Genomic DNA, 12788 nt, shown 5'->3' with positions numbered 1-12788 from the left:
TCTTTATGTAATACATGTATCACTAGCCACTTTAACTATGCCACTTTGTTAACATACTCATCTCATATGTATATACTGCACTCAATACCATCTACTGTATCTTGCTTATGCCGCTCTGTACCATCACTCATTCATATATCTTTATGTACATATTCTTTATCCCCTTACACTTGTGTCTATACGGTAGTAGTTTTGGAAGTATTAGCTAGATTACTCGTTGGTTATTACTGCATTGTCGGAACTAGAAGTACAAGCATTTCGCTACACTCGCATTAACATCTGCTAACCATGTGTATGTGATAAATACAATTTGATTTGATTTGATTTAATTACTGAAATGTAGCTAGCTAGATGACTGGCCAGGCAGTAGCCACCAACTAATTGTGGACGCATGACCTATTCTTTGACACAGTTGGTTGAACATGTTCATATCAAGCAACACATAGCAGACCATTTATGGAAAGGTACAAATAACAATTAGTTGGCTCATTTTTTTAAATGATTGAACAATGAAACTAAAATATATTGTTAACTAGCTGGTTAGACTTTAATTAATTTACCAATTAATTTAGTGATCAAGATGAAGCTGAGTTTCCCAAGTCATTCGGTCGTTGCTAACTGCTCATGCTGGTGGCACGAGCTAGATAAAGAGAAGGCTCTGTGGAACATCTGTGAGAAGGCTCAACCAATCACCTGATCGGATCTATGTCGAGAAGTATGAATATTCATGACATTGCATATCGCGTACAGCCAATCAGGTTGCAGCAGGTAAATTATGCCTTTACAGTCTTAATGGAGGATGCTTTATGTATCAACCGACCGGGGACAGAAGTGTATTACCGGGAATCAGAAGAGGCTGCTGAGGGGAGGGCGGTTCATAATAATCGCTGGAACAGAGTGAATGGATCGCATCAAACACATGGGAACCATTTGTTTGATATGTTTGATACCACTCCACCCTTTCTGTTCCAGCCATTACCACAAGCCCGTTTTTCCCAATTAAGGTGCCGGGAATGCACATCAAGCCTAGACAATAGTGCAGATATATTGCCTAGGCTAACTCATAACAGAAGGCATAATATTAAAAGTTGTAATGTTTTCCTTTACAGAAAAACGGATTACACAACTTTGATTTTGATCAAACGTGTCATGTCAAAACAACTGAAACCTAAGGCATTACGTTTTAATTTAATCGAGACTTTCAAATATCTTATTTCACGAGGCAAGCTCAACAATACACAAATCAAATAACGCAAATGATACAAAACAACATCTGAAGGACACATGTTTATTTAAAGTGTGAGGAACTCCACAAAAGCATATTAATTTACCCGAATAAAACAGCACAAAAGATGCCAATTCAGCTACCTCTGATAGTCTTCAGTGCTGGTGAAAAAGAAACCTGAGTTTTCCCTGCCAATTACACAGTGCTGCGCGTTATATCGCAAAACAATGTTTCATCAACAGCATATGAAAAAGGTATGCAGGTGGCAGGCATTTCCTTCATATATCATCTCACTGGCAGGATAAACAGCAATGCATCACAAACATTTGAAACTCATCCGGTTTCGTAACAACAAGCGCTAAATAGTGTTAATGTACAATAGCCTATATTTCCATGTAAAAAGGGAAATTATAAATGCAACAAGTTGAAAACTAAGTAGTATATACACGCCAATGTACAGATTTGAATAAATTAATAACAAGTTGCGTATTATTTGATACTTACAGGATCTTGGAAACATAAATAATTCAATCAGATCAATCGTTCATATTATGAGTTACGAACGTTTTTCCAAAACAGCTTCAGAAATCAGTTTAACCGGGCGTCTCACTTTCCATCCCTTTTGACATCTATTGTAATGCATTTTTGGGATGTAGCTTTTTCCTTATCAATAGTCTACCGAACCGCCCCAACATCATATGTTTCCTTTAGGGGCCTAGATTTTCTCCATACACAGTTATACATTGACGTTAAAACAAGGGATCTATATCACCAATATTGTATCTCATTTGATGAACTCCCTTGTTGGTCACTTCTTCAGCCCACATCACCCGCCCATCTAACTCTCAGCACAACTGTGTATATAATCCGACATAATGACGTCAAAGACACCTTGATTAAACAGGTGGTTTTCGTCACTTTTGAGAGTCAATGGCAGGAGACATTTCTCTGTGTTTTTCCAGTCCTCTGACCAGCCTCTGTATATTTATCAGTTCGTTATTGGAATCCTTCACAGATGTCTTGGGGGATGCCGTGCTCTGACTGGACGCTTTCTGGCTGTGGTGCTCGGATACAGGACTTGTTTCTCTGCTGCCTGATTTGGACAGGTCGGATGCTGCGTTTAAACTGCCCGGCAGCCCTGTGGTAAGCAGGTTAGTGCTTGGAGGAACAGACGTGTGCATCTGATAAGGGTTGAATCGCAGCCGTTGTCGGGAGGTGGTAAGGAAATGGTTTCTGCCCAATGTGGAGGCTGCGGTGCAGTTGGGGAGGGCCGAGGCCGCAGCAGCAGCTGCCATGTAGTTGTATGGATACGGGAACAGTCCTCCAAAAGGTGGAATCGAAATTCCCTGTGTTGAAAAAATAATGGCGTTATTATACATGTACAAATGCTATACAAACAGAATTCCAGGCCTGTCGTACTTCTTGGATTCGTAGTTGCATTTTTGTCTCTCTGTCTATAATGTTTAGGCTATTAAAATATTCTCAATATGATTACAAAAAGTAGGCCTATGTCTATTCATAATAAAAAAGTATATTATCATGTTGTCAATTAAATCGAAAAAAGCATGCACAAGATCCCAATTTTGTTTCGAATAGCCCAATAAAGTAGCCTTTAGTCATTCTCTAGTGAAACGATATAGTCATAAACCTACATTAAATTGATCATAGGATTACTGAAATAATTTATTATGAATGCACTTGAAAGTGATTCTAAAAATATGATTTAATTGCAGAAGTTTGTGAATGAAAACGTATAGAAATAGACTATAGTGTTTATCACCCCAGTTGTATTATTGGAATGTGATACAAAACGAGGCAATGGTTTGCTTTAGGACCATGCGTGGCCTCTGAGAGGTAGGGTAGGTCGTTTGGAGTGTTTATCTCACTGAATAAAAAAAATAAATAAATGTGCTTCTACACCTGCATTGCTTGCTGTTTGGGGTTTTAGGCTGGGTTTCTCTACATCACTTTGTGACATCAGCTGATGTAAGAAGGGCTTTATAAATTCATTTGATTGACATAGGCTACATAATGTAGGCTAATTTGTTGTTAAGAAGATATTACTATTATTAGGCCATGTAGCCTCTGTAGCTTATATTAGAGTTGAAGTAAATGTTTACCTGAGACGCTAGCATGTGCTGTGACAGGTGGAACGGGAAGGGACTAGGGCCCGCACTTTGAGAGGAGAGACCTCCGTTTTCCAGGCCATTAGCTCCGGACATAGAGGCCAACAGATGCCCCATGCCCATGTTGGAGAATGCCCCTGGTGCCATCGAAAACTGTCCGGGGTGGAACAACATTTGTCCCATATTCAAAGGGTTAAAGAACTGTTGACTGTGCAAACCGGAAAGGGCCAGACTCTGCAGGTGACTCGCGCTGAAGTGTGATGGGCTCTCCGTCTGTACCATCAGAGGAGAAAACCCATTGTTCACCCCACTGATGCCCCCACTTTCCGTGTCGTTCTTTGTAGGTTCCGTCTCTTTGCGGTGCTTATGATCTAACTTGTCCTTTTCAAGATTTCGAATACTGAATACAGAGTCGCTCTCTTTCCTTGAATCCAGGTAGTCGCTCTTCTTTTCCAGCAGCGGCCTATCTCTCACGCTGTCATCGCCTTTAGGACTGAAAGGAGAGGTTGGTTCAGGCCGGGGGCTGCTGGCTGCGATGGAGCGCTCCTCTTGTGGGTCAAGCTCCTGATCGCTATCAGTGCAGTTCTTGTCTTCTGTAAAACATTATTCCACACTTCCATTAAAATATCGAAATGAAATTATAGAAAATAACATAATGTGATTAAAACCCCTACAGTAATGTATAGGCTACTCATATGACGCAAAGCAAAAATAACTATAGGCTATGTGAGTAGCCTGCGCATAGCTTCCAGTGTGCTACAACCATTTAAAATCACAACCAACACATGCGTGGCATTATCGTATATATTATTTCAAGGAAGGAGTCGTGATTTTGTGCTAACATTAAATTCGTAACCACTTCTCTTCTTCGCATAAAAATGCATGGTTCATTGGTAAGATTGGCATACGTTTTGTTTAAAGTCGTTATATAAAGCTTCCGCAGTTGAACTAGGCCATCATTTAGTGCTTGGTTGCTTATCTAATGCGTAACTATCGAATAATTATCTGAATACCATGCATACTACAGTAATCAAGGGACTGAATGTTTTATGAACCTGTCGGTAGATGGCGCATTTGTCACACTGATGCACGAGGCCTAACCTACATGTTTTATAGAGCAATGGATACGTGCAGGGGCGCAACTTTCACTTGGGACAGGGGGAAAACATGTACCCCCCCACATTCTGAAATTATTTGAATGTGATACAAAACGAGGCAATGGTTTGCTTTAGGACCATGCGTAGGCCTCCAAGAGGTCGGGTAGGCCGTTTGGAGTGTTTATCCCACTGAATAAAATAAAAATAAAAATAAATAAAAAAGTTATGTCCCCCTCACTTCTAAAACCAAAGTTGTGCCCCTGGATACGTGAAATAGCATAGGGTGGATAAAGACATAATCCTGTATGCTATTGTTATTCCTGTTCTACCGAAGGTTTATAACTTGTCCCTAAACCAATAGCCTATCGCAACTAAGATCACACAGCACGCATATTTCTCCATTTATCCTCTGTTCTTTTTTCTTCTTAACTTCTCTAACAAATATAGTTATTTTTTCTATCTCATCCAATTGTAAATCACCCAGAAAACATTCTGCTCAGCTTAATGACACATAATAACAACACACCTTCTGGTTTGTGCCCATTTTTATTTATCAAGCCTTATTTACATTACTGACATCTACAAAAGGACCAATTAGTGGACATGCAAATGAATGGAAACACGTGCTTAATGAGAAGACTTACCTCGACTGGTTCGGTTGAACCTCAGTGGACTGGTAACAGGTCCCAGCGTAGAATGAACCGAATCCCTTCCAGTGGTTTGTTCACAGGAGGAGTCATCGGAGTCGGCACAGTCCCGGTCCCCTTTGAGTTCCCGGTTTTCATACATGCGCAGCGATGGAAGGGTTAACTGCTTCCTGCAGACCGAACTGAGATTAGTTAATGCATCTGTATTGTGTGATTGAATAAGTTTTGATCATGCAAGCAGTCTACTACACAGTATTGCTCGGTCTGCTAATTAGTGTTGTCCTAATGAGACATTTATTTCAACTCATGATCATATTTTCAGGGTCATATTTTTTTCAATTCAACATAGAAGAAAAATAAAATACCTCTTTTCTCGTCGTCCATTTCCCGTGTCTCTGAACCCTTTGGCAAAGGGGTTGTGATCAATTTTGAGCTGTGTGATCTGTAGAGAAAACGAGAGTGCATGGCAATCAACAATGGTATCCTTAAAATAGGAAAATGCATTACATGGAAAAGCACCATGGAACTATTCTTAAATTGCTTGGCCTACTACCACAAATAATAGTAATGCCATTGATTCAACAGGCGTTATTGATGGAATATTAATTGTAAGTGACAATAGCAAGTGTGTGGTGCTGGGGACTGCTGCGTTTGTTAGCTCGTGCACTCTGGAGAGGCAAGACAAGCATCTCTGATGACGTGTAATTACTAAAGCTGATCAATTATTCTTAAAGGAAAGTTATATGCCTAACATTTAGACTAGTATACGCTTATGTAATTTTTTCAAATACTGAATGCTACTTTTTAATAATTCATTGCACACCTATACTGGCCTAAGTGGCCTTGTTCATTTAGGAACAATACTATCCGTTCATATATTAATTTTCGTCTGTCCTTTTGAGTCTTTCCAAGCTGTGTTAATGCTTTGCCTTTGTGGATTTCATGCTTTGATTGTTCAGAACCGCTTTGGAATCTCCATGCCTCAGGACATTGTGAAGATAAGTGCCTTCTAATCGATTGTGACTCTGTATCATAAACTTTAAACAAGCTTACCATCAAGCCACCAGGCCACTTTCAACATGTATTCTAATTAACATCAACATAATATAGGTTATTAAGTAAAAATTCCAACGAAGTCTAGATAACAGACTGGTACAAATGTTTAAAACATATGATATCCCCATTATAATTCGATTTTTGAGAACTGTGAAACCATGAAACAACACGCACACACACACACACACTTTCTAGTGAAGCTTACCTTGTCATTCTGATATGCAGTGACACCGATAAAATCTGTCTCTGGAAAAACATATGTGCGGAAGGTGCTGTAAGGGAGCTTCAGAATGTCGTTGGCCCTCACGATATGAAACCTGGGTTGGTATTTATGCATCGAATTCAGGATAGTCTGAGAATGCAAAGAAACATAAAATATGTTATAAGGTGATCATGCTGATCAAACGTTTTGGTTTGAACTGAGATGATGCCAATATATTATTGTGTTATGGCAGGAAATGTATACATCCCACTAAATAAAGACACACACCGTGTTTAATTATCCATTATTAATTTGTAAAGGCCGATGATTTCCTTAAACCATGATTTTACTTAATAAACGTAGGCCTATGACAAAAGTTGGTCAACTATTTCGAGAGTTTATAAGCCTACTGACAATAAAGACTGACGAGAATGTTTTGCATTGGGGCCGAGTATGTGTCTACCATCCTGCTTCTATTGTGGAACTTGTTATTTGTAAGAATGTATCACAATTATGATTATACCTTATCATTCGCCTATTGCTGTTGTTATTACATGTTGCCAGGCCTATATAACACGGATACGTGGGATTATGCACTTATATAAACTTTTCTAAAAATGTTTTACACCATTTGCAACATATCTTAAAATGTGTCAAGAACTTTTCATAAAGGCATAACCTAAACATGGTTATGCAATTAACAGCTCTTGTAATGCTTGCATAATTTGGATTTGGATTTGCATAACCTGCACTAGACATGAGAAAAACGACAATAGCAGGCATCAATAACTGAATGATCACAATACTGTAAAATCAAAACTGTTTTCAAATCATATTCAGAGCACTGGCCTATATGGAGACATGGGAAATAACCCATTGGAAAGCATTTGGGATACTTAGTTGTTATTGCTCTTGCATGTAAGCATTGAGCGAGTATCTGCTAACATTTCCACGTGTCCTTCTTGCAATATTACTGTCCAAATTGCACTTAAACGAAACACGTTGGGATCAAACATCTATGCATCGTCGTACTAAAAAAGGTTGAACTAGACGCATAAGGTCGCCTGAAGAGGCTCACAAAATCAACACAAGAGATAGAACAAGTATGTCCTCTTGTCTTTGACATGGTTCTACGTTATACTTGATTTCATCCCATACTTTGACACGCACCAAAACATACCACGAATGTAATACTTTAAAAAATTAAAATCTCAACCACTGTTGTTGAGCCTTAAAACGGATTTTGGAGATGCATGGTGGATTAATACAGTGCAACACATATTCGTGTGATATTCTAGGCATTGTTGTTGTTTATCAATAAAGGTTAAAAAACGGATCAACTGATGTTATACCCTTCAACGACATTACATATGTATTATTCTAGGCATACGTACGTCATTATAATATGCATTGATTGATTGATGGCGTCTACAACATGGCCTGATAGGAATATCACCATTGAACCCTTTTCAATAGCCGAGGTTAGTTTTACTAAAACGCCTAATTCATATCTTTCATCGACACATCATCAAATTAAATCAACAAAATACTTACAAATCCATGCTTATCCGATATATTATTCGTCAACTTCAGTTTATTAAAAGCAACAGGCTTCGCCATCCACTGCTCTCCTGTGGCAGGGCTGTCCGGATGGATATACATTCGTTTGGGCATCTCCGGGTCGGCTTTCCCAGCTACCATCCAACGCGAGTTGTGGAACTTGTAGCGGCAGTCGTCAGCAGAGACTATATCCATAAGGAGAATATACTTGGCTTTCTTATCAACGCCATTGACGCGGACTTTGAATGGGGGAAACATCCTCCTGCAATAGAGTAAAACGAGAGTAATAACGATGATCAAAAACACTGAGGAAACCAAGCGGGATGTAGGCTACACCAAGACTTCTAAGGCTAGGCCTTTGAATTCAACACAAAAGTTCTATAACCTAACCAAACCACTTAACCTTTTCCCTCTTCAAACACATTTGTTTCGACACATGAATGCATTGGTTGATTGATTGATTGAATTTGGTAATTAGTCTATTTCTCATGTTTGGCCCACCTCTATAGGCCCAATGTATAAACACTATGCCATAGCCTAGTGTTTATACAATATATATATATATATATATATATATTTATATATATACTACATCACTTGTATGTATGTATGTATGTATGTATGTATGTATGTATGTATGTATGTATGTATGTATGTATGTATGTATGTATGTATGTATGTATGTATGTATGTATGTATGTATGTATGACATTTTATTACCATTTCCTAATAAAATTAACTTACGCGGCAGTGCATGATTATAAGATCGCCTATAATATGCACACGTAACAGTAAATAAAGGTCCTTACCTTCCTGATTTCGTAATAACCATCTCGGTTCCTATTTTGTGAAATTGGTCCCATAAATCTTTGGCCTCCAGAGTGACTTTTGGGTCGTCCTCCACCTCTTCCTCCGGCTCCAAGCTCTTGAGGGAGCGGAGATGAGCTGCTTGGTGGTGATGACCCAACGCCGCGTGGAGTCCCGCTTCCGCGGCTCCAGAGAGAGCATGGTCGGTTAGGGGTTTGGAAAGAGCGCCGTGAGACAGCGTAAGTCCATGAAAGAAGGAAGGCTGTGCAGCTGCAAGGAAGGCTGACATAGGAAAGTCGGCCGGCCGGTGAGCGTGGAAAGGGTGATAAGCCATGGCAGTCCCTGTGTAAACTGGATCTCTCATCGGTGCATCCAAAAAATCGATGTAAAATGATTATATGATATTATGTCCACTCTCAGTAGAAGTTTGGTGTGTGTATCCAAAAGACAGATGTCGTATTTGAGCAGAAATATAAAATAAGTTTCGCGTGCGTAAACAAGTGCGAATGGATCTCAGACGTCTCCAACAGACCGAGGGAGGAAATGAGTGCACTGCTACTCCTGATGCTCTGTTCCCACACAGCACCGTGATAATATCCGTCAAAGAGACGGCATCCGCACTTCGAGAGCAGAGCTGGGCTTCACTTCTTATCCACTCAAGTAACTTTCGGAAAAATAAAATCACTCTTTACTCGGATATAGTTCTATGTACTGAGTTCGAATTGAGAGGTCTTGCTCTGACCACTTTAGAATTCTGACTGTCTTTACATGTCCCTCCTCCCTGGGTCCCGACACTAATGAGCCAAGCCCGCTTGATTGCCGATTTTACGCTTTGTGGACCAATTGTGGAGCCCTATAGGCGTGGTTTCGACAGCTCCGGCCAAGATCGGTAGGGGGGGCTAAAAGGTGTCGGAAGCATTAGTTGCAAGAAACATGTTAATAGAATAAAAATGAACCAATGACTGAGTAAAGATCTGGATATCCCTCCCCCAAACTTCGAATGGAACACCAGCTGGCTTTTGCTGCATGGCTGGTGAAGAGGACGGATCCTCCGTCTGCTTAGTCGTTTTGTGAAGCCTTCACTCCACGCAAGATCTTGACTATACATCCTATCTCGAATATCGACAGCTTCAAATTATTCGTTCAGTAAAGCCTCACTTGAAATAATGGTATTTATACTAATGATTGAGCTTATAAAACACCAGCTTTTATTCATACAAAACATTTTGTAGGCCTAGAAACGAATGTCTCTCGGAGCTGGCTGGTAAACAGACTAGGCTACTACACAACGCCATGATACCTGGTTTAGAATTCGGTTGTGTTTTTAAAATACTTCTACTTTTGGCGTGTTTTGCTGCGCTGTTTGTTGCACTTTTATAACGTTATGCTAGGCTATGTTAACATTCATAACCATCTATTGATATGTGCCTATCAAAACATAAACAGTTATTATTTTAACAGCTAGACATTTACCCTATCATTTACAAGTAAATACATTAGTTTCATGGAACCATATCCCTGTTTTCGAAAATTTCCTCCAGATGCCATATCAAAAAAAGAAGAGAGAAAGAAGAGAGATTTGAAGAGCTACATCCGGTTAAAACTGAGCTGAGGCGAACTCCTTATACCTTGGAGGAGTTATTCAGGAGTTATTAAATTGAACGGAATGTCTTACATCTTCAAAACAGATGGATTTAAGATGAGGATAGGCCTTCTATTTTGCATTATTATTTCAAATCTACGGAAGCATTATACCCTACTTTTTCAGCAAAGTTCTGTACCATACATTAAATGTAAAATGTATGCAAAAATGACAGAAAAATGATTGACTATTCGAAACCATAGCATATCATATTATTTATAGCGGCAAGGGTTCATGAGTAGACAATGGTAGGATATGCGAGAACGTTTGTAGGGAATCTCAATAGGCTACTGCTCATCCGACATGGCACGTGCATTTTGCAAGATGCAACCGGGTGATATTGTCAAACTTCATACTATCGGGTACCAAAGGTTGTGTGTGATTCCTGTGTAGCAATATAACTTTCTCGAAATACCATTGTGTATACCTTTAAGAAGTCCTTGTGCTGATCCTTGATTGAGTTGGACTACGTTTGTTAAGGAGCGCTTGGCGCCAGTCTGCTGGCGTCCCACAACAAGAACCCTTTCCTGTCACTTCATATTTAACCCCAAATCTTCAAACAGCGTGCTCCAATCCCCTCTGCATTCCCTCTAAGGCTGCAGCCCATGGTAGATCTTTAACTTCGGATTTCCTGCACTTGCCACATATCGGCGATAGTTTGGCTATAATTATTTATTCCAATGCAGATTCTTAATTAATGAATGAAGAGTTTCCCAGACTCAAACCCAGCTTAAAACATTCAAACTTCAGCTGAATACACCGGACCTCTGTCACAATGGTGAGACTCTTCATAATTTTACCCTCATAAACGCTATAATGCAATATGTTTTCACATTATATTTTCTTTCTGTTATTTTCTTTCTGTTTAGCATTTTATCTCATTTTGAACGAATTGTCACTTGTTTGTATTGAAGAAAATGATATGATTATCTTATTTTGAAAACATGTAGTCACACGTAATATATTACTAAACGTTGTTTTAACTTTTAACAATACATTTTCAGTGGTATGCTGCAATTGTATTTACATTATATGACATTTACAGATCATTCAAACGATTAGGGGAGAAGAAGTGGAGTATGGAACGTAGGCCTACACACCGTAGGTGTCGATAATGGTGTGTCTGGATGAGTCCACTGAAAGGTGTTTGGTATTCAGTAGTTTTGTATGCCATAACCTTTTAGAACTATCAAAAAACACCAGAATGGCCCACGGACTTTTGCCATTGAGAAGCGCAACATCGGGTTAGTTATAAAACCAACATTAACACGGCAATAGTGAGGCTAGACCAATCATAGACTAATAGACTAAACAGTAAGGTCAGGTAAGTGAAAGGCATTGTTGATTTTATTTTATTTTATAGAATGTATCTTTTCTTGTTGGAGGTGGATATAGGCCTACTTTCTTGTGACATGTTTCCATGGCAAACATTCATAGCCTACTTAAACTGTGGAATATAATTTCACATGATTCACTAAATGCTAGGCTTTTCGACCAGTCAAGTTCGAATGTTAAAGAAACTTCGTCATTTTCAGAAGGAAAAAAATACAACCATTAGGCCAATACTTTATTACGATTCATAGTTTTACAGTGAATATCATATGCCTATAGAGTTGGTTGATGGTAAGGTCCCAACACCTATAGTTTATGCCTACCAATATAACCCACACAATCACGAGGCCAATTCTGAGTGTTTGTGTCTGAAATTCCCCGATCAAGAACGTTGTACTTAAGGCTGTGTTTGAGCAATGGTAATAGCCAATTAGTGTACAGTCTGACCGCAGTTGCTGAAATAAAGTATCAGAAAAAACACTATTTTGCAAATATTATTTTTTCAGTAACACATTTGGTAGGCTACTGCTACTCTATATTTTAAGTCTTTGGAATGCAAAAGGTTTAAACCCACACGGAGACAGATAATGATTTCCTATGTATATATCATTCAACTAATTACATAAACCAAGGCAGACATTATGCTCAATTTATTTGTTTTAGGGGTTCCACAGTAAGCCTATCCGCATATAGGCCTAGTTGATGTTGTGGTTTTATTTAGGCCTAGCCTATAGGCCTATGTGTTAGCTCGGTGAGTGCACATGGACCTTTGTATCTTAACTTTTGTTTTTAACTTTAACTTCAACCTAAATAATATATCATGTTGAGCGAAATGAGTGTGTCAATTTGTATTTGTTCACATGACAGAATTAGGTGCACAAGTCACTAGTGCTATAGTCTACCCAGCTAGCACATAACGTTCTGAGAACAATATGTTTCTCAGAGCTTGGCGAGAGCATGATTGTCTTATGGTTATTTTTGCATGCAACCTTCCCACAACTTTCTGGGAATGGTGCAGGATAGTTGCTTGGCTTTGGATCATTCTCAGCACATTTAAGGAACTTGAAAAAAAAAGTAATTTCATTACTTTAGCA

General features: G+C 39.1%; 1 protein-coding gene across 2 annotated transcripts; it reads right to left on the bottom strand.

Moving 5' to 3' along the window:
• Positions 1 to 1272: 1272 nt before the first annotated feature.
• LOC109892559 (T-box transcription factor TBX2b) lies at positions 1273 to 9519 on the bottom strand. Of its 2 annotated transcripts, none has more exons than XM_020485171.2 (7): positions 8723 to 9519; positions 7908 to 8175; positions 6357 to 6503; positions 5461 to 5537; positions 5093 to 5277; positions 3346 to 3944; positions 1273 to 2571 (listed from the first exon to the last, which is right to left on the bottom strand). In XM_020485171.2, exons 1-7 carry the CDS (start codon positions 9082 to 9084, stop codon positions 2140 to 2142), a joined length of 2070 nt encoding a protein of 689 aa, XP_020340760.1. In that variant the 5' UTR covers positions 9085 to 9519; the 3' UTR covers positions 1273 to 2139. The 2 variants fall into 2 exon arrangements, with proteins under 2 accessions (XP_020340760.1, XP_020340761.1); XM_020485172.2 differs by having other exon boundaries at positions 5093 to 5265; positions 8723 to 9505.
• Positions 9520 to 12788: the final 3269 nt, after the last annotated feature.

The sequence above is a fragment of the Oncorhynchus kisutch genome, linkage group LG6 (genome assembly GCF_002021735.2).
Source record: "Oncorhynchus kisutch isolate 150728-3 linkage group LG6, Okis_V2, whole genome shotgun sequence".
NCBI classification, from domain to species: domain Eukaryota; kingdom Metazoa; phylum Chordata; class Actinopteri; order Salmoniformes; family Salmonidae; genus Oncorhynchus; species Oncorhynchus kisutch.
Note: the sequence above shows the minus strand (reverse complement) of the source record. Positions and strands in the feature narration are given on the sequence as shown.

What these genes read in the sequence shown, in the direction of transcription:
- LOC109892559 (XM_020485171.2), bottom strand. Translation starts at nt 9,084, where the DNA reads ATGAGAGATCCAGTTTACACAGGGACTGCCATGGCTTATCACCCTTTC. An exon ending in GTTCAACCGAACCAGTCGAG is followed by an intron (nt 3,945 to 5,092) that starts GTAAGTCTTCTC and finishes AATGTTTTACAG; the next exon opens with AAGACAAGAACTGCACTGAT. An exon ending in AGCACATGCTAGCGTCTCAG is followed by an intron (nt 2,572 to 3,345) that starts GTAAACATTTAC and finishes TTTTCAACACAG; the next exon opens with GGAATTTCGATTCCACCTTT.